The 26,049-nt window shown below is 46.2% G+C and overlaps 1 protein-coding gene across 5 annotated transcripts in view; it reads left to right on the top strand.

Annotated features, from left to right (window-relative positions):
* The window catches only part of ODAD1 (outer dynein arm docking complex subunit 1), a 210,052-nt gene that overhangs the window by 84,039 nt on the left and 99,964 nt on the right, over positions 1-26,049 (top strand). For all 5 annotated transcript variants that reach the window (XM_063942770.1, XM_063942772.1, XM_063942769.1 and 2 more), the window contains 6 exons: positions 5,994-6,183; positions 7,960-8,082; positions 10,986-11,099; positions 11,205-11,272; positions 11,408-11,595; positions 13,356-13,490. In XM_063942770.1, the coding sequence (XP_063798840.1) occupies positions 5,994-6,183; positions 7,960-8,082; positions 10,986-11,099; positions 11,205-11,272; positions 11,408-11,595; positions 13,356-13,490 (818 nt within the window). The remainder of the gene's footprint in view (positions 1-5,993; positions 6,184-7,959; positions 8,083-10,985; positions 11,100-11,204; positions 11,273-11,407; positions 11,596-13,355; positions 13,491-26,049) is intronic.

The raw sequence follows: 26,049 nt of genomic DNA, 5'->3' as shown, positions 1-26,049 counted from the left end.
ATCGAACAGCGGCGATGCCTTTGCACTTCAAGAGTAACTCCCGACCAGCGCAGCTTTAGCGTGCTGGCTGGCAGCTACTCGTCACTGCCCGGCTCGCCTCGGCTGCGTGTGACATCACGCAGCTGCCGCGGCCCCCTCCCCCAACGGTCCGGCCACGCCTGCATTGGCCGGACCGCGCCCCCTATACGGTGGCTTAACGCCGCCGTCCAGCTCCCTCCCGCCCAGCAACCGTCTCTGCCTCAGAGGCGATCGCTAGGCAACGACGGCTGGCATGCGCTGGCGCAGTGCGGCGCCGGTGCATGCACAGTTCCGACCCGATCGCTGCGCTGCGAGAAACTGCAGCGAGCGATCGGGTCGGAATGACCCCTTAGAGTCTACATGCTGTATGGTGTGAGATGTCCAGCGTGATTAAGGTGCTTTGAGACGTGTAGCGTACGGTTTCTTTAAATTGTGCGTGTTATTCGCATCGCCGGCTGAGCTACAATTTTAGCTGCACAGGAATTAGTTTTAAACACGTACAAAAGTCGCAGATAAAGCAGAACAAATCTTGGTGTTAGAGACAGTCGATGTTGTTGCATCATAGCACTTCATATACAGATTCAGACTCAGTTGCACACAGATGTACATTAAATTGCACATTAAATTGATCAGTGTAATCTTGTAAAGATTTGCTGCTTCCATTTGTTGAACTTATGTGAATCAGACACATTTTGAGCGAGAAAAATGCTCAGTGTGGCTGAGTCGCCCTGGCACACATAGTGGTATATTTAGTAAAGTTTCTAAAAATGAAAAGTAGTGATGTTGTCCGTAGCAACCAATCAGATTTTGTCTATCATTTCTCTATTGCATCAGAGAAAATGATACACAGAATCTGATTGGTTGCTATGGGCAACATTACCATATTTCATTTACAAGCTTTAGCAAATTTACCCCAATAGAGGGGCTCTTTGGAGCCACAATATAGGGGTCATTCCAAGTTGATCGCACGTAGCAACTTTTTGCTGCCCGTGCGATCAACTAGACGCCGCCTATGGGGGAGTGTTTTTTTGCATAGCAAGGCTGCGATCGCTTGTGCAGCCCTGCTATGCAAAAAAGTTTTGTGTGAAACAAGACCAGGGTAAGACTTACTTATCCTGTCGATGAATCCAGTGTTGCAGGTCCCGGAATTGACGTCAGACATCCGCCCTCCAAAAGCCTCGACACGCCTGTGTTCGGATCTTCATGCCCAGAAAACGGTCAGTTGATGCCCCGGAAACGCCTTCCTCCTGTCAATCTTCTTGCAGTCGCTGCTGCGACTGCTTTCTTCGCTAGCGGCATCGCTGCCCGGCGACAGTCGCAACGACGCGTCTGCCAATGCGGGCGCAGTGCTTGCCCAGTTCCGACCCGATCACACGGCTGCGACGAAGCGCAGCCTGCGATCGGGTCGGAATGACCCCTCATATGAAGAGACATCTGTATGCTGTAGATAAGAATGTCACTAATGAAGCAAATGGACCTGTATTTCACATCAGAAACACCCTTTCTGGCAATATTCATGTCATGAATACTGTGGCGGGAATTCAAACCTTAACGCGCCCCCTATCTCCCGTCTAAAGTGATGGGAGATAGAGGGGCGATATTCAAATGGCCCCCATTATCGCCCCTATTGCGCACCTAAACCTGACTAAACTAATGGGCGCGATCATGAAAAGACCCAAATGGGTCTTTTTACGCGCATTTCAGCTCGCTACACCCGGGGGTAGCAAGCTGAAATGAACGTGTCACGTCTGTCGGCAGTGACATTAGAATACTGCTGGCGGGAGCGATTGCGGCCGGGAGGGGGGAGAGCACATTTGAATCCGGCCCTGTATGTCACTTTATACATAATGCATAGCTGACAATGACATAGCTTATCATTGATATACTAAGCAGATGCACTTTTTCAGATAAACACAATGGTGGATGTTTTATTTATGTCTCAGCAATACGATCTCTTCTGTTGTCTACAAAATCTAGGCCAGGTTACTCATAGGTATAGCGTAAGGACAGTGACAACACGTTTGTGATATAGATAAAATAAAGACAGTCACTGTCCACACATAGCTGTTTAAAACTTGTTGCATATGCTGGGTGGTCTTCAGTTTGCCGAATGTCGGGATCCCGGCGCACAGTATACCGGCGCCGGAATCCCGGCACCCGGCATACCGACAGCTATTCTCCCTCGTGGGGGTCCACGACCCCCCTGGAGGGAGAATAAAATACACGCCACCATGCCCGGAAGGGGCTCCTTTGCACTCGCCACGCTGTCAGTATGCTGGCGGTCGGGCTCCCGGCGCCGGTATGCTGGTCGCCGGGAACCCGAGCGCTGGCATACCGTACTACACCCGCATATGCTACATGATGCTCCAGCCAATCAGCTCCTAATTGTTATGTGTTTGAAAAGTGACAATTGGGAGCTGATTGGCTGGAGCACCATGTAGCATATGCAACAAGTTTTAAATATCTAAAACACATTGATAAATGGACCCCATAGTATTTATTCTAGCACCCTGCACCTAATCAGTGAGGAGGGCATATTTTTATTTTGAAGGATAGCTTAGGGGCCAGCAGATGCAGACATAGAGGTGGCAGGCACTGTGCACACAGAGATGGCAGGATAGATTAGGGGCCAGCAGCTGCAGGCATGGAGGTAGCAGGCACTGTGCACACAGAACTGGCAGGGTAGCTTAGGGCATACTTGCCTACTCTCCCGGAATGGCCGGGAGGCTCCCGAAAATCGGGTGACCCTCCCGGCCCCACGGAAGACAGCAGCTGCAGGCATGGAGGTAGCAGGCACTGTGCTCACAGAGATGGCAGGGTAGCTAAGGGGCCAGCAACATGGAGGTAGCAGGCACTGTGCTCACAGAGATGGCAGGGTAGCTTAGGGGCCAGCAGCTGCAGGCATGGAGGTAGCAGGCACTGTGCTCACAGAGATGGCAGGATACAGTAGCTAAGGATCAGCAGCTGCAGGCATGGAGGTAACAGTCACTGTGCACACAGAAATGGCAGGGTAGCTTGGGGGCCAGCAGCTGCAGACATGGAGGTAACAGACACTGTGCTCACAGAGATGGCAGGGTAGCTTAGGGGCCAGCAGCTGCAGGCATGGAAGTAGCAGGCACTGTGCACACAGAGATGGCAGGGTAGCTAAGGGGCCAGCAGCTGCAGACATGGAGGTAGTAGACACTGTGCTCACAGAGATGGCAGGGTAGCTAAGGGGCCAGCAGCTGCAGGCATGGAAGTAGCAGGCACTGTGCACACAGAGATGGCAGGGTAGCTAAGGGGCCAGCAACATGGAGGTAACAGACACTGTGCTCACAGAGATGGCAGGGTAGCTTAGGGGCCAGCAGCTGCAGGCATGGAGGTAGCAGGCACTGTGCTCACAGAGATGGCAGTGTAGCTAAGGGGCCAGCAGCTGCAGACATGGAGGTAACAGACACTGTGCTCACAGAGATGGCAGTGTAGCTAAGGGGCCAGCAGCTGCAGACATGGAGATAACAGACACTGTGCTCACAGAGATGGCAGGGTAGCTTAGGGGCCAGCAGCTGCAGGCATGGAGGTAACAGACACTGTGCTCAAAGAGATGGCAGGGTAGCTTAGGGGCCAGCAGCTGCAGGCATGGAAGTAGCAGGCACTGTGCACACAGAGATGGCAGGGTAGCTTAGGGGCCAGCAGCTGCAGACATGGAGGTAGTAGACACTGTGCTCACAGAGATGGCAGGGTAGCTTAGGGGCCAGCAGCTGCAGGCATGGAGGTAGCAGGCACTGTGCACACAGAGATGGCAGGGTACAGTAGCTAAGGATCAGCAGCTGCAGGCATGGAGGTAGCAGGCACTGTGCACACAGAGATGGCAGGGTACAGTAGCTAAGGATCAGCAGCTGCAGGCATGGAGGTAACAGTCACTGTGCACACAGAAATGGCAGGGTAGCTTAGGGGCCAGCAGCTGCAGGCATGGAGGTAGCAGGCACTGTGCTCACAGGGATGGCAGGGTAGCTTAGGGGCCAGCAGCTGCAGGCATGGAAGTAGCAGGCACTGTGCACACAGAGATGGCAGGATAGATTAGGGGCCAATAGCTGCATGCATGGAAGTAGCAGGCACTGTGCACACAGAGATAGCAGGGTAGCTAAGGGGCCATCAGCTGCAGACATGGAGGTAGTAGAGACTGTGCACACGGAGATGGCAGGATAGTTTAGGGGCCAGCAGCTGCAGGCATGGAGGTAACAGACACTGTGCTCAAAGAGATGGCAGGGTAGCTTAGGGGCCAGCAGCTGCAGGCATGGAAGTAGCAGGCACTGTGCACACAGAGATGGCAGGGTAGCTAAGGGGCCAGCAGCTGCAGACATGGAGGTAGTAGACACTGTGCTCACAGAGATGGCAGGGTAGCTTAGGGGCCAGCAGCTGCAGGCATGGAGGTAGCAGGCACTGTGCACACAGAGATGGCAGGGTACAGTAGCTAAGGATCAGCAGCTGCAGACATGGAGGTAGCAGGCACTGTGCACACAGAGATGGCAGGGTACAGTAGCTAAGGATCAGCAGCTGCAGGCATGGAGGTAACAGTCACTGTGCACACAGAAATGGCAGGGTAGCTTAGGGGCCAGCAGCTGCAGGCATGGAGGTAGCAGGCACTGTGCTCACAGGGATGGCAGGGTAGCTTAGGGGCCAGCAGCTGCAGGCATGGAAGTAGCAGGCACTGTGCACACAGAGATGGCAGGATAGATTAGGGGCCAATAGCTGCATGCATGGAAGTAGCAGGCACTGTGCACACAGAGATAGCAGGGTAGCTAAGGGGCCAGCAGCTGCAGACATGGAGGTAGTAGAGACTGTGCACACGGAGATGGCAGGATAGTTTAGGGGCCAGCAGCTGCAGGCATGGAGGTAGCAGGCACTGTGCTCACAGGAATGGCAGGGTAACTATGGGGCCAATAGCTGCATGCATGGAGGTAGTAGGCACTGTGCACACAGAGATTAGGGGGTGTGGCCTCATGGGAAGTGCCGCGTTTGCGAGCCATGCACCCGTTTAATCACTATGGGGTCATGAACAGCGCACTGAGCTGCTGGCCATGCCCGGGATCTCTGCTGGTGAGTAGTGTATTCGCCGCTGAGAGAGGGTCTCCCAACTGGGACAAGTTGGATAGTCCATGAAAAAAGGGACTGCACCGCGAAAATTGGGACAGTTGGGAGGTATGCTACATAAGTTTAGATGCTAGTACAGATGTGTCTCATTACACTATTGATGCAAACGCTCCAAACATCTCATAGAAACATAGAATTTGACGGTAGATAAGAGCCACTTGGCCCATCTAGTCTGCCCTTAACACAACATGGACACACTTGCAAAGTAGTGTCATTTTTTATCTGCATCCAGATAACCTGCCAGTATGTTTTGTATTGTGGGAGGAAACTGGAATACCTGGAGGAACCCACACAAGTACAGATAGAATATACATACTCCACACAGTTAGGGCCATAGTGGGAATTGAACCCATGACCTCAGTGCTGTGAGGCAGTAATGCTAACCATTTCACTATCCATATCCCTACAGACTCAGTTGCACAAAGATATAGAAGTATTACATATCAAATCTATCAGTGCAGTCTCATGAAGCGGTTTAGTCGCATCGCATCATGCGATTAGGATGCACATTTAAACAGAAGATACATGAGCTTGTCGCAGCTTACTTGTGCCACATGGCGTGTTGAAGCTAGGTGTAAGAGGACACATCTATATACTGTAGGACGCATAGACTGCATTATATAATATGCTGATACCAGATTTATCAGCAAATACCTTTAAATACACAATCACATTTGTGATGGTACTGTATGCTTAAGTACTCAAGTATGCACTACTTATTTATTTTTAACTGTGTTTTTTCAAAGTACAAAATCTCATTAAGACGAGGAGTTATATGTTTTATAAAATGGCAGGTAATTACAATATAATAGTATGTGTCAGCTGCTGCCTTTATCTCTGTACAGGGCAGAGATGAATGCACTGGAGAAAGAGAGGGACGAACTGCTGAAAAATTTGAGGATCTCGGAGAGCCGAAGCAACCAGTCTCGTGACCAGAACAGCCAGGGAAAGCTGCATTCCCTACTAGAACAGAAGGATGAGTTGGATGAGCAACTAGCTCTGGAGAAACAAACCATTAGTGATCTGGAGCAGGAGGTAAATGTTAAACAAAAAATAATAAGTGATGTTTTTCCTTGGTGCGCTATATCCAGTTCCAAAATGTACAGAACCAGTATTGGTAGACTTTGTCTCTGAGATATGGAATAGGGGTACCTATAATGACATACCTTCACCCAAAAAATCACCCAACAAATAGAAGCCCAAAGGCTGAATTACTGGTTAACAATATTTGAGCATTTATTAAAAATACATAAAATAGTATACACTGGGTTGATTACAATTGTCAAAAACATAGAAACATCAACGGCCCCTACAACAGTGGTCTTGGTGGTAAACAGGGTTGTTGTAGGAGCCGTTGATGTTTCTATGTTTTTGCCAATTGTAATGAACCAGTGTATACTATTTTATGTATTTTAATAAATGCTTAAATATTGTTAACCACTAATTCAGCCTTTGGGCTTCTATTTGTTGGGTGATTTTTGGGTGTGAGGGTAAGTCATTATAGGTACCCCTATTCCATACCTCAGGGACAAAGTCTACCAATACTGGTTCTGTACATTTTGGAACTGGATATAACGCACCAAGGAAAAACATCACATATTGCTATCGCCTTATTGGTTCCTGCTAACAGAGGTTCCTCCTGCGGTGCTGCTGAAAGAAGTGCACAGATTAAGGACATTTCTTTTATATTTGAAAAAATAATAAGTGTACAGGCTAAAGCTGGGTACACACCTGACCGTCACGTCAGCAGACCCGCCATCTCGCCGTTCAAGCTGCCGATACAGGTAAGTATACACATTTACCGATTGGCCGCTTGAGGTGTCAGTCAGGACACCCAGCTGGGCTGGCATTTGCCTGTTCAGCTGTGGCATCAGCCCCCTGCAGCAAGTGTACGTGTGGTCGACGGACTGCCCGTACCAATGATGTGCGGTCAGGTGAGGCACTGCCAGTAAACTTCAGAGTTTTGACTACAAAAATTATATTAAAAATTACAAAAAAGATATTGTAAATATCTTCTTTGTATTCTCATAATTTTATAGTCAAAACTCTGGAGGATACTGGTCTATGACAGGTGAGGCAGTGCCTCCCCTGCCTACCTTGTCACACATCTTTGATCAAAACTCACCAAATTCCCAGCAGTTTGTACTGCTGCGCCTCTGTATAATGCCCACTTGAACCCTTGGGTTCCTATGTGTGTGTGTTAATCTGGCTCTGATACTAACCAGTGCCTCCTGAGCCATTTACCTCTCCGCACATCACTGGCCCATACACACAGCCAGATGCGCCAATATATCTGAAGATATGTCTGCCAACGGCTGTTCTGCACAGCTAGCGCAATATGCCTGTGAATGACGTCATTCACAGACATATCAGGGGTACACACCCGCCGTCGGACTCGAGATTGAAGTATGTACCCAGCTTAAGTGATTAAGCCCTTGAAGATGATATTATATTTATATAGTAGACACTAATGACATCTGCCTTCAGCCTGAATCCTTCAAAAATGTAGTCAGCAACTATGATTCATCGTTGGCTTGAGGTGCTATTCTTCTGTCTAGTAGTGTATAGATACTGACTAGTAAACTCTCTACTGACAAATGGGAAGGAACAACAGCGTACAAAATAACATTGTAAGAAAGCCAGTCTTGCATGGACAAAAGTCACCTAGCACATGGTAGCAATGTGTAATATAAGGTTTGTTGCCAAGTTATAACAAAAGCATAATTTTATTCTATACTAACTGTGGTTAAAAAAAAAAGCAATTTATGTAAATTCAATGGTCAATATATTAAACATCAAACTATTTTGTAGATAAAATCCTGGGAGAAAAAAAATTCTGATCAGAGAAAACAAGTGAGAGCGTCCTCTGGATCTGCCAAACAGAATGTGCAGTCACAGAAAAATGTGAAGGTGATGGAGAATCGTTTGGACCGGGTGAGCAATAAAGCTAGACATGCACTGTACAGTTATCTGGCAAATCTGGCTGCATGGAATGAAATCTGATAATGAATGAGAGCAAATGACAATCGACCATTTGCTCCCAAACACTGGAAAACGTACAAAAATTGTCATTCATACAAATTGATTAAATCCGTGATTAACCAAATAGCTAGATACATATATAGTATAGATATAAACAACCAATACCCTCTTTCTGCGCTAATGAATTATAAATATAATTTGAAATCATACTACACCCAAGCAGCTACCTTCCCTTAGGTTCCCTGTTAGCAAGAGCCAAATCGAATAGAATATATTCCAATAGAGAATGAGCGCCCTTAAATTATTAAAATCCAAATAGATTCACAATGTCATAAGCATTTACTGCTTAATAGCGGAAGATAACATCATTATACTTAAAAGGACAAACATCCACTTAATTGACAAATTTAATAAAAAGTCATATAAAATAACAATATAGTCCTTTGTTCCACAGTGATTCTTTTTCACAGCGATTCTGATTTTCCTCCTTCTATACACGCAAATTGGAGGTCAAAAAAACTGAAATCGATAACCAAACTCGTTTCGTCTCCTGTCGAGACTTCATCAGGGGTACATCTTACTATAAATGAAGCAAAATACATCAGAAGAAAATCTAGTATATCCGAGTGTTCAGGCTTAAAAAATGGGCATATAGTTCTTATCATGGCCCAAACACCTGATTGATTCAGAAATATCATATAGTAGGTCAGATACTAAGAGTAAAAAGATTCAGGGAAGATCCCTGGTGTACTCCACCTCTTAGTAATTGAAAGTGTACTCTCCTATGGATCCTTATCTGAGATATATATATATATATATATTGTAACGTATCTATCTATCTATCTATCTATATATCACCGCACACTATGGGATGTCAGTATGTACCATGTAGCCCTGTCATGTAATGTAGGTGTGATCTCAGTGTGTAGCCTTGCTTTGTAATGTAGGTGTGATGTCAGTGTGTAGACATGCTGTGTAATGTAAGTGTGATGTCAGTGTGTAGCCCTGCTATGTAATGTAGGTGTGATGTCAGTGTGTAGACATGCTGTGTAATGTAGGTGTGATGTCAGTGTGTAGCCCTGCTTTGTAATTTAGGTGTGATGTCAGTGTGTAGCACTGCTTTGTAATTTAGGTGTGATGTCAGTGTGTAGCACTGCTTTGTAGTTTAGGTGTGATGTTAGTGTGTAGCCCTGCTGTGTAATGTAGGTGTGATGTCAGTGTGTAGCCCTGCTGTGTAATGTAGCTGTGTTGTCAGTATGTAGACATGCTGTGTAATGTAGGTGTGTTGTCAGTGTGTAGCCCTGCTGTGTAATGTAGGTGTGATATCAGTGTGTAGCCCTGCTGTGTAATGTAGCTGTCTTGTCAGTATGTAGACATGCTGTGTAATGTAGGTGTGTTGTCAGTGTGTAGCCCTGCTGTGTAATGTAGGTGTGATGTCAGTGTGTAGCCCTACTGTGTAATGTAGCTGTTTTGTCAGTATGTAGACATGCTGTGTAATGTAGGTGTGATGTCAGTGTGTAGCCCTGCTGTGTAATGTAGGTGGGATGTCAGTGTGTAGCCCTGCTGTGTAATGTAGGTGTGATGTCAGTGTGTAGCCCTGCTTTGTAATTTAGATGTGATGTCAGTGTGTAGACAAGCTGTGTAATGTAGGTGTGATGTCAGTGTGTAGACATGCTGTTTAATGTAGGTGTGATGTCAGTGTGTAGACATGCTGTGTAATGTTAGTGTGATGTCAGTGTGTAGCCCTGCTATGTAATGTAGGTGTGATGTCAGTGTGTAGACATGCTGTGTAATGTAGGTGTGATGTCAGTGTGTAGCCCTGCTTTGTAATTTAGGTGTGATGTCAGTGTGTAGCCCTGCTTTGTAATTTAGATGTGGTGTCAGTGTGTAGACCTGCTTTGTAATTTAGGTGTGATGTCAGTGTGTAGCCCTGCTGTGTAATGTAGGTGTGATGTCAGTGTGTAGCCCTGCTGTGTAATGTAGGTGTGATGTCAGTGTGTAGCCCTGCTGTGTAATGTAGGTGTGATGTCAGTGTGTAGCCCTGCTGTGTAATGAGCTGTGTTGTCAGTATGTAGACATGCTGTGTAATGTAGGTGTGTTGTCAGTGTGTAGCCCTGCTGTGTAATGTAGGTGTGATGTCAGTGTGTAGCCCTACTGTGTAATGTAGCTGTGTTGTCAGTATGTTGACATGCTGTGTAATGTAGGTGTGATGTCAGTGTGTAGCCCTGCTTTGTAATTTAGGTTTGATGTCAGAGTGTAGACATGCCGTGTAATGTAGGTGTGATGTCAGTGTGTAGCCCTGCTGTGTAATGTAGGTGGGATGTCAGTGTGTAGCCCTGCTGTGTAATGTAGGTGTGATGTCAGTGTGTAGCCCTGCTTTGTAATTTAGATGCGATGTCAGTGTGTAGCCCTGCTTTGTAATGTAGGTGTGATGTCAGTGTGTAGCCCTGCTTTGTAATTTAGATGCAATGTCAGTGTGTAGCCCTGCTTTGTAATTTAGGTGTGATGTCAGTGTGTAGCCCTGCTGTGTAATATAGGTGTGATGTCAGTGTGTAGCCCTGCTGTGTAATATAGGTGTGATGTCAGTGGTAGGCAAGCATGCTGTAAAGCCAGTGGAATATTCTGATGCTGTATAATTAAATGTTAATAATAAATAATAATGTCAATAATAACACAATTGTATTTGAAATGTACAGACCCTATTGATAGATGGTGAAGGTTCATGTTTATGTTTCTTTTTGAACATGCCTAATAATTCTATTGAGAGCTGTTGTTTATTTGCAATGCTTAGTCATGTGACTTGTATTTATGCCTCCCTTTTTTTCCCCTCCTGACTTTCTCTGTGTGATAATTAGGCACTGACCAGGTTCAACCTCCAGCTGTCAAAAAATGCCAAAATGAGGGAGGAGCTGGACATACTGAGAATCGAGAGGTCTCGTTTTGATCAGTTGTATAGAAAACTTGAAAAGGTGAGAACAAAAACTAACGTAAAACGCAAAACATCCAAACTGTACAAAAATATAACACATGGCACTACGCCATGTAACATTTCACTTTATTATTTGTTTCCTTAGGAACTGCTCCAAACTCGAAAGGAGATTAGTACTGTAATTGATGAATCGTCTGCAGCTTATGATGCCAGGTATATTCCTTATAGTTCTATATTTACACTGCAGTAGTTTCGTGTTTTGTGTCACTTTTGAATATTGCATCATCAACATAAGCCAGGCCTTAGAGAGGCTTGTTTTATCTTCTCACGTTTCTATTTTTTGTGAAGAGATGAGGCACAGACAAAGATGCTACAGATGAAGGAAAGAGCAGAGAAGGACCTAAACCAGCACACGGCAGAGATCAAGGAGCTCCAGCGCATTATTGATCATGACCGCAGACTGAAGGAGTTTATGGGAATCAAGACTCAGGAACGCTCCATCAGCGAAGAAGTTCTTGACGCTCGACGCAGGAGAGGTATTGGTCGCTTACAGATGTATTGCGGAGAGTTGCTTAATATGCAGTACCAAACAAATTCAGCAGGAAGCCTTATGATAATCGGCAACCAGTAATAAGTCACCTGTGGCAGTTGCAATGTTTTGCTGACTGTGGAAAAAGGAAGAGAAAAATTAAACCAACTTTAATTACATAACTAAGCCTTGGGGGTAAATTTACTAAGATGGGAGTTCTATTTAAGATGGGATGTTGCCCATGGCAACCAATCAGATTCTACTTCTCATTCATCTAGCACCTTCTAGAAGATAATACCTGAAATCTGATTGGTTGCTATTGGCAACATCCCATCTTAAATAGAACTCCCATCTTAGTAAATTTACCCCTTGGAGAGAGATAAAGTGGAGCAAGATAAAGTACCAGCCATGTAGCATGGCAGTTAGTAGCTGATTGGCTGGTGCTTTATCTCCAGCCACTTTATCTCTGTCCAAGGCTTAGTAAATAGATCCCATAATTTTTTTTTCAATGTTTCATTGTTATCCTAAGTTATTGCTGAAGAACTCATAACATATAATTATTGGTATGATCTGTAAGCGTTATATTATTCAGATTCATTCATATTTATTCAAAACGGAAGTATAATCTTAAGGCAGCAGAATAATTTAGCTTTACCCATTGTTTCTGTATTGATACATAGCCAGTGTTTATTCTGAGTGATTGTTAATATAGGGGATATATGTATCAAGCCGTCTAATGAGTGAAGTCCAACAAGCAATCAGCTTTTAGCTAGCAATGATCATGTACTGGTATAAGCTGAGTGGTTGCTAATGGCAACCTCTCCACCTTTCCATTTCACCACTTGTTCACTTCTCCAATCTTTTAGAAACCTTAGGGCAGATGTATTAAGCTTGAAGAAGTGGTAAAGTGGAAAGTGATAATGCAGCAGCCAATCAGCTTCTGACTGTCAAGTTACAGGCTGGGTTTGAAAAATAACAGTTAGGAGCTGATTGGCTGGTGCGCTTTCATCTTCCACTTTATCACTTCACAAAGCTTACTACAACTCCCCATATTCGTATGTTTTCAAAGCATTTTTAGTTTATTTTAAAACTTGATTTAGTTCAAGATCATTTGTTTGTGAATGGCTTTACTATATATTGATTTGATAAAATAGCTGGATACTGTATATTGGCCCTCATTCCGAGTTGATAGCTAGCTAGCTGCTTTTAGCAACAGTGCACACGCTAGGCCGCCGCCCTCTGGGAGTGTATCTTAGCTTAGCAGAAGTGCGAACGAAAGGTTAGCAGAACTGCTCGAAAATCTTTTCTTGCAGTTTTTGAGAAGCTCCAGGCCTACTCCTACCTTGCGATCACCAGTTTAGTTCCTGCTTTGACGTCACAAACACGCACTGCGTTCGGCCAGCCACTCCCCCGTTTCCCCAGGCACGCCTGCGTTTTTACCTGTCACGCCTGCGTTTTTTAGCACACTCCCTGAAAACGGCCAGTTACCACCCAGAAACGCCCACTTCCTGTCAATCACTCACTGATCAACAGAGCGATAGAAAAGCATCGCTCGACCTTGTGTAAAACTGCATAGTTTTGTGTGAAAGTACTTCGCGCGTGCGTACTGCGGCCCATACGCATGCGCAGAAATGCCGCTTTTTCACCTAATCGCCACGCTGCAACCGAAAGCAGCTAGCGATCAACTCGGAATGAGGGCCATTGTTACATAGTACATGGTGATTTCTCTGTGGCGCACACATACATTGTCTATTGTTCTGTATTCAGAAAAAGAAGCGATAGAAAGGAAAAAGCGTGACCCAACGGAAGAGACTATTGAAACCTACGAACAAGCTTTCCAGCAAATTCAAGCTGTCACTGGCGAAAGCAACCTAGACATACTCGTCAACAGGTTCATTGAAGGTGAGTACATCAGTATGTATTAAGTTCCTTTTTATCCAGTGCAGCACAGAGTATACAGAAAAGTTTCCGTACCGTATGTTAATGGTTCTGAACTTTAACAAAAACTGTCAGTGCGTTACCAACTCAATTCGTCAGCAACTTACACTATCAAGTGATTTTATTATTGTAATACACAATACAACGTTCTACCTTTCCTTGTCAGAAAAGCTGCTGACTTAGGAAACAGTTTATTATTACTCAACAAAACGTCCATATTTTGAAAAGTAGTATTATATGTATAGAAAAAAGATGTATGTCAGTACATAAAGTTAGTATAAAAAATATATGGCACTCTCTATAGTGTTTACCGGTGTATAGACCACATTTAAGAAAAATATAGAAAAAGAAAAATATATATATTTTATTTTATTATTTTTATCATGATAGAATTCTCTTATTCAGGGTTGAGACACTTTAAGATAATTGTGGAAGCTCCTAGGGGTAGATTTACTGAGGAGCCAATCATTGGCAGCTTTGACCGGGTGTTAAAATGGCAATAGGAATAAATGCTAAACAAGCCTAGTGAAGCATTGATTTCTATTGCTGTTTTAAAACTATTCGTGTCTTAGACAACATGCTATTTATCACAGAGAATCTGTCACTCAGTTTTTCTTGAGATGAGGGAAGCTTGATGACATGATTACCCCATCCCTCATTCCCTTCCTCTTCTTCTTTGCCATCACAGCTTTATGCAAGTTGGCAAAATATGAACGTACTAGTTAAAAGCCTGTCAAAATGACGGACACCAGGACCGGATTATAGGGGGTGGGGGCGGTAGCTACTCACACAGGAGCTGCTGGGTTTCTGTAACTCCTGTAGCTGGGAGCCGGAGCTTTGTCATGCTGAGTAGGTGTGTACCGCTGGCGCACACCATAGAGGTTAAGAGCAGCATTTGTCTTTTATATATAGTCTTTTTATATACATATTGATTTATACTCTATTGTTTGTGGAGTTTTATTCATTGCTGAGTGCCGCACCAACAGAATCCTGCATTTATACGTTTGTATACGTGAGGGCACCAGTGCGGTAAGCTGTGGTAAGCGGAGTGCCGGTCCTATGCTTTTATATATATATATATATATATATAGTCGGAAAGAAAAACTGCGGCACTCAGGGACTTGTACTTGTATGAAAATTTATTAAAAATACAATGCAGAAAACATCGGATGTTTTCTGCATTGTATTTTTAATACATTTTCATACAAGTACAAGTCCCTGAGTGCCGCAGTTTTTCTTTACGACTATCCATTATTGTTGCTGAGGGCACCGGGGCACATTACTCAGAGGAGGAGTGCCGGGCTGTACATGATCTATATATATATATATATATATGTATATATATATATAGGGGTAGAGGAGGCCAGTGGCCACATGTGTCCCCTTTGCCCCCACTCTGAGCGCTGCGAGACCATCTGGGGATTCCTGAATCCGTTTCCTGGTTACTGCTGCTACTTGTTGCGAGTCCTGGGATGGCAAGTAACCTGGGGTTGCAGCATAGTATATGGAGGAGGGAATGCAGAGTGTGCGGTATATGGCGGGAGCAGTATATGGAGAAAGGGGGTGCCCTATATATAGGGGGCACTATATAGGGCTATGGGAGTGCAATGTCCATATAGGATCAGTATATGGTGGGGGGTGCAGAATATGGTTGAGGAGAGAGGAGCAGCGTGTATAGGGGCAGTATATGGTGGGGGGTGCAGTGTACATGGAGGGGAGGGGTCTCGAATGGAGCACCATAGGTGTATGCCCCGAATAGAGCACGGTCGGGCACCATCCACTGGCCGCCAGCGACACCACAGAGGTGAGAAGCAGCGTTAGCCTTTTATATGCAGTCCGGTGCAAAAGTTTTAGGCAGGTGTGGAAAAAATACTGCAAAGTAAGAATGCTTTCAAAAATAGAAGTGTTAATAGTTTATTTTCAGCAATTAACAAAATGCAAAGTGAATGACAAGAAGAGAAATCTACAGTAAATCAAATCAATATTTGATGTGACCACCATTTGCCTTCAAAACAACATAAATTCTTCTAGGTACCCTTGCGCAGTTTTGGAAGGAACTCGGCAGGGAGGTTGTTCCAAACATCTTGCCACAGATCTTCTGTGGATGTAGTTTTGTAAAATATTCTTCTTTATGCTGAAGATAGTTCTTAATGACATTAGCTGTATGTTTGGGGTTGTTGCCCTGCTGCAGAATAAATTTGGAGCTAATCAGACACCTTCCTGATGGTATTGCATGATGGATAAGTACCTACCTATATTTCTCAGCATTAAGGACACAGTTAATCATGACCAAATCCCTAACTCCTCTTGCTGAAATGCAGCCCCAAACTTGCAAGGAACCTCCACCATGCTTCACTGTTGGCTGCAGACACTCATTATTGTTCCGTTCACCAGCCCTTCGGCGAACAAACTGCCTTTTGTTATAGCCAAATATTTCAAATTTTGACTCATCAGTTCAGAGCACCTGCTGCCATTTTTGTGCACCCCAGTTCCTATGTTTTTGTGATAGTTAAGACGCTTGGCTTTGTTTCCATGTCGAAGGTATGGCTTTTTGCCCGCAAATTCTTCTATGAAGACCACTTCTCGCCACACTTTTCCAAACAGTAGATGAGTGTACCTAGGTCCCACTGAATTCTGCCAGTTCTAAGCTTAATTTCCTTGGCCGACCGCTGTGTCTACGGTCCTCAACATTGCCCATTTCTTTATGCTTCAATGCTGAGAAATACAGGCAGGTACTTATCCATCATGCAGTACCATCAGGGAGGTGTCTGATTGGCTCCAAATTTATACTGCAGCAGGACAACAACCCCAAACATACAGCCAATGTCATTAAGAACTATATTCAGCATAAAGAAGAACAAGGAGTCCTGGAAGTAATGATATGGACCCCACAGAGCCCTGATCTCAACATCATCAAGTCTGTCTGGAATTACATGAAGAGACAGAAGGATTTGAGCAAGCCTACATCCACAGAAGAGCTGTGGTTAGTTCTCCAAGATGTTTGGAACAACCTCCCTGCCGAGTTCCTTTAAAAAACTGCAAGTGTACCTAGAAGAATTGATGCTGCTTTGAAAGCAAAGGGTGATCAGAACATATATTGATTTGATTTAGATTTCTCTTCTGTTAATTCACTTTGCATTTTGTTAATTGATAAAAATAAACTATTAACACATCTATTGTTGAAAGCATTCTTACTTTGCAGCATTTTCTCCACACCTGCCTAAAACTTGTGCACAGTACTGTATATAAATATGGAGTACTATTTTGATAATAAATTGCATCTATCTCTCCACTGTCCCTAACTGCCCTTACCACTCCACTCTCTCCCCAGTCCCTATCTAACCAACCACTCCCCCATCTCTTTCTCCCCCAGTCCCTATCTGCCCCTACCCCACTCTCCACCCCCCCCCCCTTCCCCAGTTCCTATCTGCCACTATCCCTACACTGTCTCTCCCCAGCCACTTCTCTCCATATGCAGCAATTATGAATCAGTCAGATCAATATTGTTAATATTAGCAGCAGCAAGTTAGGAGGCTGGAACATATCCTTGCAGTATCACTTTCACCTGTGGCAGCTTACAGCACACAAATGGGTCATTTGGTCTGTTGGGCGCCACATAGTGGCTGCCGGTGCACATAACAAAGGTGAGGAATAGCGTTAGCCTTTTATTATATAGGATGATATAAAAGGGGGCATGTCACATTGTCATGTATAAAGGCATCATAGGTCTGCTCTGCTGTTATGTACTCTGATGTATAGAACAGATTTGGATGCAAAACAGATACAGACTTACTCTTTATACTTTTTTACCTTATAATGCACATTAACTTACCTTAACGGTATAAGTTTTTCTCTATCGTCCTAGTGGATGCTGGGGTTCCTGAAAGGACCATGGGGAATAGCGGCTCCGCAGGAGACAGGGCACAAAAAGTAAAGCTTTTTCAGATCAGGTGGTGTGCACTGGCTCCTCCCCCTATGACCCTCCTCCAGACTCCAGTTAGATTTTTGTGCCCGGCCGAGAAGGGTGCAATCTAGGTGGCTCTCCTAAAGAGCTGCTTAGAAAAAGTTTAGCTAGGTTTTTTATTTTACAGTGATTCCTGCTGGCAACAGGATCACTGCAGCGAGGGACTGAGGGGAGAAGGAGTCAACTCACCTGCGTGCAGGATGGATTGGCTTCTTGGCTACTGGACATCAAGCTCCAGAGGGACGATCACAGGTACAGCCTGGATGGTCACCGGAGCCACGCCGCCGGCCCCCTTGCAGATGCTGAAGTCAGAAGAGGTCCAGAATCGGCGGCTGAAGACTCCTGCAGTCTTCTAAAGGTAGCGCACAGCACTGCAGCTGTGCGCCATTTTCCTCTCAGCACACTTCACACGGCAGTCACTGAGGGTGCAGGGCGCTGGGAGGGGGGCGCCCTGGGAGGCAAATGAATACCTATAAAGGCTAAAAATACCTCACATATAGCCCCTAGAGGCTATATGGAGATATTTAACCCCTGCCTGATTTTTCTAAATAGCGGGAGACGAGCCCGCCAGAAAAGGGGCGGGGCCTATCTCCTCAGCACACGGCGCCATTTCCTCTCACAGCTCCGCTGGTCAGGACGGCTCCCAAGTCTCTCCCCTGCACTGCACTACAGAAACAGGGTAAAACAGAGAGGGGGGGGCAAATTTATGGCGATATTTTGATATAACAAAGCAGCTATAAGGGAGCACTTATTATAAGGCTATCCCTGATATATATATAGCGCTTTTGGTGTGTGCTGGCAAACTCTCCCTCTGTCTCCCCAAAGGGCTAGTGGGTCCTGTCTTCGTTAGGAGCATTCCCTGTGTGTCTGCTGTGTGTCGGTACGTGTGTGTCGACATGTATGAGGACGATATTGGTGTGGAGGCGGAGCAATTGCCAAATATGAGGATGTCACCCCCTAGGGAGTCGACACCAGAATGGATGCCTTTATTTATGGAACTACGGGATAGTGTCAACACGCTAAAGCAGTCGTTTGACGACATGAGGCGGCCGGACAATCAATTAGTGCCTGTCCAGGCGACTCAAACACCGTCAGGGGCTGTGAAACGCCCTTTGCCTCAGTCGGTCGACACAGACCCAGACGCAGGCACTGACTCCAGTGGTGACGGTGACGATTCAACCGTATTTTCCAGTAGGGCCACACGTTATATGATTTTGGCAATGAAGGAGGCGTTACATTTAGCTGATACTACAGGTACCACTAAACAGGGTATTATGTGGGGTATGAAAAAACTACCTATAGTTTTTCCTGAATCAGAAGAATTAAATGACGTGTGTAATGAAGCGTGGGTTGCCCCTGATAAAAAGCTGATAATTTCAAAGAAATTATTGGCATTATACCCTTTCCCGCCAGAGGTTAGGGAGCGCTGGGAAACACCTCCTAGGGTGGACAAGGCGCTAACACGCTTATCTAAACAAGTGGCGTTACCCTCTCCTGAGACGGCCGCACTTAAAGATCCATCAGATAGGAGGATGGAAAATATCCAAAAAAGTATATACACACATGCAGGTGTTATACTACGACCAGCTGTAGCGACTGCCTGGATGGGCAGTGCTGGGGTAGTTTGGTCAGAGTCCCTGATGGAAAATATTGATACCCTGGACAGGGACAATATTTTACTGTCGTTAGAACAAATAAAGGATGCATTTCTTTATATGCGTGATGCACAGAGGGATATCTGCACACTGGCATCACGGGTAAGTGCTATGTCCATTTCGGCCAGAAGAGCTTTATGGACGCGACAGTGGACAGGCGATGCGGATTCAAAACGGCATATGGAAGTTTTGCCGTATAAAGGAGGAGTTATTTGGAGTCGGTCTATCAGATTTGGTGGCCACGGCTACAGCCGGGAAATCCACCTTTCTACCTCAAGTCACTCCCCAACAGAAAAAGGCACCGACTTTTCAACCGCAGCCCTTTCGTTCCTTTAAAAATAAGAGAGCAAAGGGCTATTCATATCTGCCACGAGGCAGAGGTCGAGGGAAGAGACAGCAACACGCAGCTCCTTCCCAGGAACAGAAGCCCTCCCCGGCTTCTACAAAAGCCTCAGCATGACGCTGGGGCTTCTCAAGCGGACTCGGGGACGGTGGGCGGTCGTCTCAAAAATTACAGCGCGCAGTGGGCTCACTCGCAGGTAGATCCCTGGATCCTGCAGATAATATCTAAAGGGTACAGGTTGGAATTAGAGACAGATCCACCTCGCCGTTTCCTGAAGTCTGCTTTACCAACGTCCCCCTCCGAAAGGGAGACGGTTTTGGAAGCCATTCACAAGCTGTACTCTCAGCAGGTGATAGTCAAGGTACCTCTTCTACAACAAGGGAAGGGGTATTATTCCACTCTTTTTGTGGTACCGAAGCCGGATGGCTCGGTAAGGCCTATTCTAAATCTGAAGTCCTTGAACCTGTACATAAAGAAGTTCAAGTTCAAGATGGAGTCACTCAGAGCAGTGATAGCGAACCTGGAAGAGGGGGACTTTATGGTATCCTTGGACATCAAGGATGCGTATCTCCACGTTCCAATTTACCCCTCACACCAGGGGTACCTCAGGTTCGTTGTACAAAACTGTCACTATCAGTTTCAGACGCTGCCGTTCGGATTGTCCACGGCACCTCGGATCTTTACAAAGGTAATGGCCGAGATGATGATTCTTCTTCGAAGAAAAGGCATATTAATTATCCCATACTTGGACGATCTCCTAATAAGGGCGAGGTCCAGAGAACAGCTAGAGATGGGATTAGCACTGTCTCAAGAAGTGCTAAAACAGCACGGGTGGATTCTGAATATTCCAAAATCCCAGTTAATGCCGACAACTCGTCTGCTGTTCCTAGGGATGATTCTGGACACGGTTCAGAAAAAGGTTTTTCTCCCGGAGGAAAAAGCCAAGGAGTTATCCGAGCTTGTCAGGAACCTCCTAAAACCAGGAAAGGTGTCTGTACATCAATGCACAAGAGTCCTGGGAAAAATGGTGGCTTCTTACGAAGCAATTCCATTCGGCAGATTCCACGCAAGAATTTTCCAAAGGGATCTGTTGGACAAATGGTCAGGGTCGCATCTTCAGATGCACCTACGGATAACCCTGTCTCCAAGGACAAGGGTGTCTCTTCTGTGGTGGTTGCAGAGTCCTCATCTATTGGAGGGCCGCAGATTCGGCATACAGGATTGGATCCTGGTGACCACGGACGCCAGCCTGAGAGGCTGGGGAGCAGTCACACAAGGAAGAAACTTCCAGGGAGTATGGACGAGCCTGGAAACGTCTCTTCACATAAACATTCTGGAACTAAGAGCAATATACAATGCTCTAAGCCAGGCAGAACCTCTGCTTCAGGGAAAACCGGTGTTGATCCAGTCGGACAACATCACGGCAGTCGCCCATGTGAACAGACAGGGCGGCACAAGAAGCAGGAGTGCAATGGCAGAAGCTGCAAGGATTCTTCGCTGGGCAGAGAATCATGTGATAGCACTGTCAGCAGTGTTCATCCCGGGAGTGGACAACTGGGAAGCAGACTTCCTCAGCAGACACGATCTTCACCCGGGAGAGTGGGGACTTCATCCAGAAGTCTTCCACATGCTGGTAACCCGTTGGGAAAGACCAATGGTGGACATGATGGCGTCTCGCCTCAACAAAAAACTGGACAGGTATTGCGCCAGGTCAAGAGATCCGCAGGCAATAGCTGTGGACGCGCTGGTAACGCCTTGGGTGTACCAGTCGGTGTATGTGTTTCCTCCTCTGCCTCTCATACCAAAAGTATTGAGAATTATACGGCAAAGAGGCGTAAGAACGATACTAGTGGTTCCGGATTGGCCAAGAAGGACTTGGTACCCGGAACTTCAAGAGATGATCACGGAAGATCCGTGGCCTCTACCTCTAAGGAGGGACTTGCTTCAGCAGGGTCCCTGTCTGTTTCAAGACTTACCGCGGCTGCGTTTGACGGCATGGCGGTTGAACGCCGGATCCTAAAGGAAAAAGGCATGCCGGAAGAAGTCATTCCTACTTTGATTAAAGCAAGGAAGGAAGTAACCGTGCAACATTATCACCGAATTTGGCGAAAATATGTTGCGTGGTGCGAAGATCGGAGTGCTCCGACGGAGGAATTTCAACTGGGTCGATTCCTACATTTCCTGCAATCAGGATTGTCTATGGGTCTCAAATTGGGATCTATTAAGGTTCAAATTTCGGCCCTGTCGATTTTCTTTCAAAAAGAATTGGCTTCAGTCCCTGAAGTCCAGACCTTTGTTAAGGGAGTGCTGCATATACAGCCTCCTGTGGTGCCTCCAGTGGCACCGTGGGATCTCAATGTGGTTTTGGACTTTCTAAAATCTCATTGGTTTGAACCACTAAATAAGGTGGATTTGAAATATCTCACTTGGAAAGTGACCATGCTTCTAGCCCTGGCTTCTGCCAGGAGAGTATCAGAATTGGCAGCTTTATCTTACAAAAGCCCATATCTGATTTTCCATTCGGACAGGGCAGAACTGCGGACTCGTCCGCATTTTCTCCCTAAGGTGGTGTCAGCATTTCATCTGAACCAGCCTATTGTAGTGCCTGCGGCTACAAGTGACTTGGAGGACTCCAAGTTACTGGACGTTGTCAGAGCATTAAAAATATATATTGCAAGGACAGCTGGAGTCAGAAAATCTGACTCGTTGTTTATATTGTATGCACCCAACAAGATGGGTGCTCCTGCGTCTAAGCAGACGATTGCTCGTTGGATCTGTAGCACAATCCAACTAGCACATTCTGTGGCAGGCCTGCCACAGCCTAAATCTGTAAAGGCCCACTCCACAAGGAAGGTGGGCTCATCTTGGGCGGCTGCCCGAGGGGTCTCGGCATTACAACTTTGCCGAGCAGCTACGTGGTCAGGGGAGAACACGTTTGTAAAATTTTACAAATTTGATACTCTGGCTAAGGAGGACCTGGAGTTCTCTCATTCGGTGCTGCAGAGTCATCCGCACTCTCCCGCCCGTTTGGGAGCTTTGGTATAATCCCCATGGTCCTTTCAGGAACCCCAGCATCCACTAGGACGATAGAGAAAATAAGATTTTACTTACCGATAAATCTATTTCTCGGAGTCCGTAGTGGATGCTGGGCGCCCATCCCAAGTGCGGATTATCTGCATAAATTGTACATAGTTATTGTTAACTAATTCGGGTTATTGTTGAAGGAAGCCATCTTTCAGAGGCTCCGCTGTTATCATACTGTTAACTGGGTTTAGATCACAGGTTGTACGGTGTGATTGGTGTGGCTGGTATGAGTCTTACCCGGGATTCAAAATCCTCCCTTATTGTGTACGCTCGTCCGGGCACAGTACCTAACTGGAGTCTGGAGGAGGGTCATAGGGGGAGGAGCCAGTGCACACCACCTGATCTGAAAAAGCTTTACTTTTTGTGCCCTGTCTCCTGCGGAGCCGCTATTCCCCATGGTCCTTTCAGGAACCCCAGCATCCACTACGGACTCCGAGAAATAGATTTATCGGTAAGTAAAATCTTATTATTTGGTAAATGCAATACTGAGAGTCTTACGTACACAGTAAATGCATATAATTTGGTAACCTTGAAATTTGGTTGCATAGACACCTGTCAATGTAGTGTAATTCAAAATTATGTTTTCTTTTGAGACATGTCCTTGTAAAATTTTAAATTTTGCCAATTATCTGGTTGAAAAAGTGGCATTGTAGCTGGAAATATGTCCGTCCATTAACATGTACTTCACATGTACTTTTAAAGCCAGATTTTAGCCTAAATTCACATTTTTTATGCACATTTGAATGAGCCCTAAATTCTCAATAGCCAGACAGAACACATGGTTAAAATATGTTTACTTGTCCTTATAATTTAAAGTGGCAGATTCCTCTTCCTGCGAATAAATGCCTCAGGCTTATTGCAATGTCTGTTTTTCTCTCACTTTTAAAGGTAGCACCCTAGGGAAAAAGCTAAACTGTCTTAGAAGATTTAGATTATCACACTTTGGAGCAAGTACATTGTTAAATCTAAAGCACTCTACAGTAACGATGTCTTCGGCGTTTAGCAGAATGCATACAGGACAGGCTAGACAACAAAAATATGATTGTTGTTTTCTGTACTACAGCCTGTTATGTCTTGCAAAACAAAAGGCTTAAACACTTTGATTCACATTGCAAAGGAACCTTTGTAAATATTGTGCTCCCTGGAAAAACAAGTCCCTGTATATTTCACCTCCCTAAATAACACCTGCTTCGCTAATAACCAGTTCCCAAACTTGCATTGGAATGTGTTACCTCCATCATGTGAAACCCTCTTATAATGCAGTGCTTGCTATAACATAGTTTTGGGCCGTGTTGTAATCTGGAGGTTAGGTATAAGAAAATAACACTATAGGCAGGGTGTGCAACAGAAGTCTTAGTGCCCGGTACACTCATGTTTTTGGGGCCCCCATCCCTCCCCAGTATGTACAGACCGGACAGCCATTGCATTATCCCACGTCTCTCTCCAGCCTCACCCCCATCTCTCCGGCCTCACTCCTCACCTGTATCGCTCCAGCCTCCTCCTTGCCTGAGCCTTTCTAGCATCATCCCTGTGTATCCAGCCTCATCCCCCTTGTCCCTCCATCGCCAGCCATCCACTCATATCACCTGTGTCTACCAACATCACCCCCTCCCCTTGTGTCTCTCAGCCTCCCCCCTAGCCTCTCCTGCTGATTACAGTGCAGCAATGGCACAGGCAATGGGGACACAGGAACTGGTCTCCCTAGATTCCTGAGAGTCTGGAGTCCCTTAGAATCTCGGGCTCTGGTACAAGTGTCCCCTTTGTCCCCCCTCTGTCACCAGGCCTAACTGTAAGATAGCTTAGTAAGTAAGGTGGTGAACACTTTTGCCCCTCACATTTCATAGAGATCCCACATTGCATTAATAGCTCCTACAATATATTTATAATTCCAGCAACCCAATATAACAATAATACCCAACCCCTACTTCTCTGTTTGGCTCCGATACCCTCTGTGCATCAGTCACATGTTCAGAGCAGAGGGTTGGACAGTATAGGTGAGACTTGGGGAAATAGGAGACCGAGGTTATAGATAGGGAGGCAAATCCCGGGCCGTTTTTTTCAATCCCGGGGATCGGAATTGAAAAACGATAAATCCCGGTATTTCCGGGATTAAGTTGTCAATGTCTTAACCCCCACCCCACCATAATTTACCAACCTCTATTCAGGTGGGTGGAAGATGGGTCCACTTACAGAGGGGAACGGTGCGGTGAGGTGAGATGTGGGCAGTCCGAATGGCACATGCGGCTGACGTCAGCCTCTGTAGCATGACCTCTCACATCATGTCATGCTGCGCAATGTGTATAGCTGGGGGCTGGGGGAGCCGGGAGGAGGGATCCTGCTGAAGAGGCTCAATGCTGCCCAGCATTGGAAATAATAGGGGGCTGGCTAATCCCGAAATCCCGAATTCCCCGGGTTTGGAAGCTCCAATTTTGGGATTGAATCCTGGGCAATTTTAGACCTAAATCCCGGGATTGGCCACCATAGTTGTAGAGGAAAGGATGGTAATCAGGAAGGGGAGAAACAGATCACTGGCCGCTGTGCAGATAATAGCCTGCTGCTTCTAGATAATTCTCTATATAATGCTGCACAATATGATTGATGGATTATAAATAAATTATAAATATACTGTAATATAATAATATATAATATATTATTATATTTAATATCTCCTATATATTTGGCTACATCTGTGACTCTGTGCCTGGCCGTAACGCTGGGTGGAGTCACAGCGGTGGGCGGAGTCAGCAAGTCTCTGCTCCTGCTGCCTGTCCATCTCTCTCTCTCCCCTCCCCCCACCCATCAGCAGCTCTGACTCCCCGGCCGCGGCGCCGGGCCAACAACAACGGCTGATGCCGCCCCCGGCATACACATCAGGAGGGACGGGTGGCGCAGGAGAAGGCTTTCATAGCCCTCCCTGCCCCGCGTACACACACCCGCCGCCTCCTCCGCACACATCCAGCTGTCCGCTCTCCTGCTGTGACAGGAGGCGAGTGCTGCAGTGACGTCATCTTCTGCAGCACTCGCCTCCTGTCACAGAGAAGAGCCGGCACACACACTCTCCAGTCTCCGGGGGCTGCCAGCATCTATAGGCTAGCTGGAAACACCCCCGGAGAGAGAGAAAACATATGACGAGGCCACGCCCCTTTTACAGCAGGCCACGCCCCCTTTTCGGCCGCGGGGGGATGAGAGATGTGTGTAACAGTAATACTGACCCGGTGACGCCTCTGGACACTACTGTTTACCAGCCTGCAGCAGCCGCCCACAGCCTCAACGGTGAGTCCCTCCGGCCATCCTACCCACTGATTGTATGTGTGGTCCCCACTTTACAAATGTCTCCTCTTCTGGTGCCCTCCCCCTCCACTACTTTGCCCCTCTCTTCATCAGCTTCCTCACTGGGGACCCTCCCTGCCGACCCACGTCTCTATATCCCCTCCCTACCGCCCCGCGTCTCTCTATCCCCTCCCTACCGCCCCGCAT

The sequence above is a fragment of the Pseudophryne corroboree genome, chromosome 10 (genome assembly GCF_028390025.1).
Source record: "Pseudophryne corroboree isolate aPseCor3 chromosome 10, aPseCor3.hap2, whole genome shotgun sequence".
NCBI lineage: Eukaryota > Metazoa > Chordata > Amphibia > Anura > Myobatrachidae > Pseudophryne > Pseudophryne corroboree.
The sequence above is the reverse complement of the archived record's forward strand: the minus strand, read 5'-3'. Positions and strand labels throughout refer to the sequence as shown.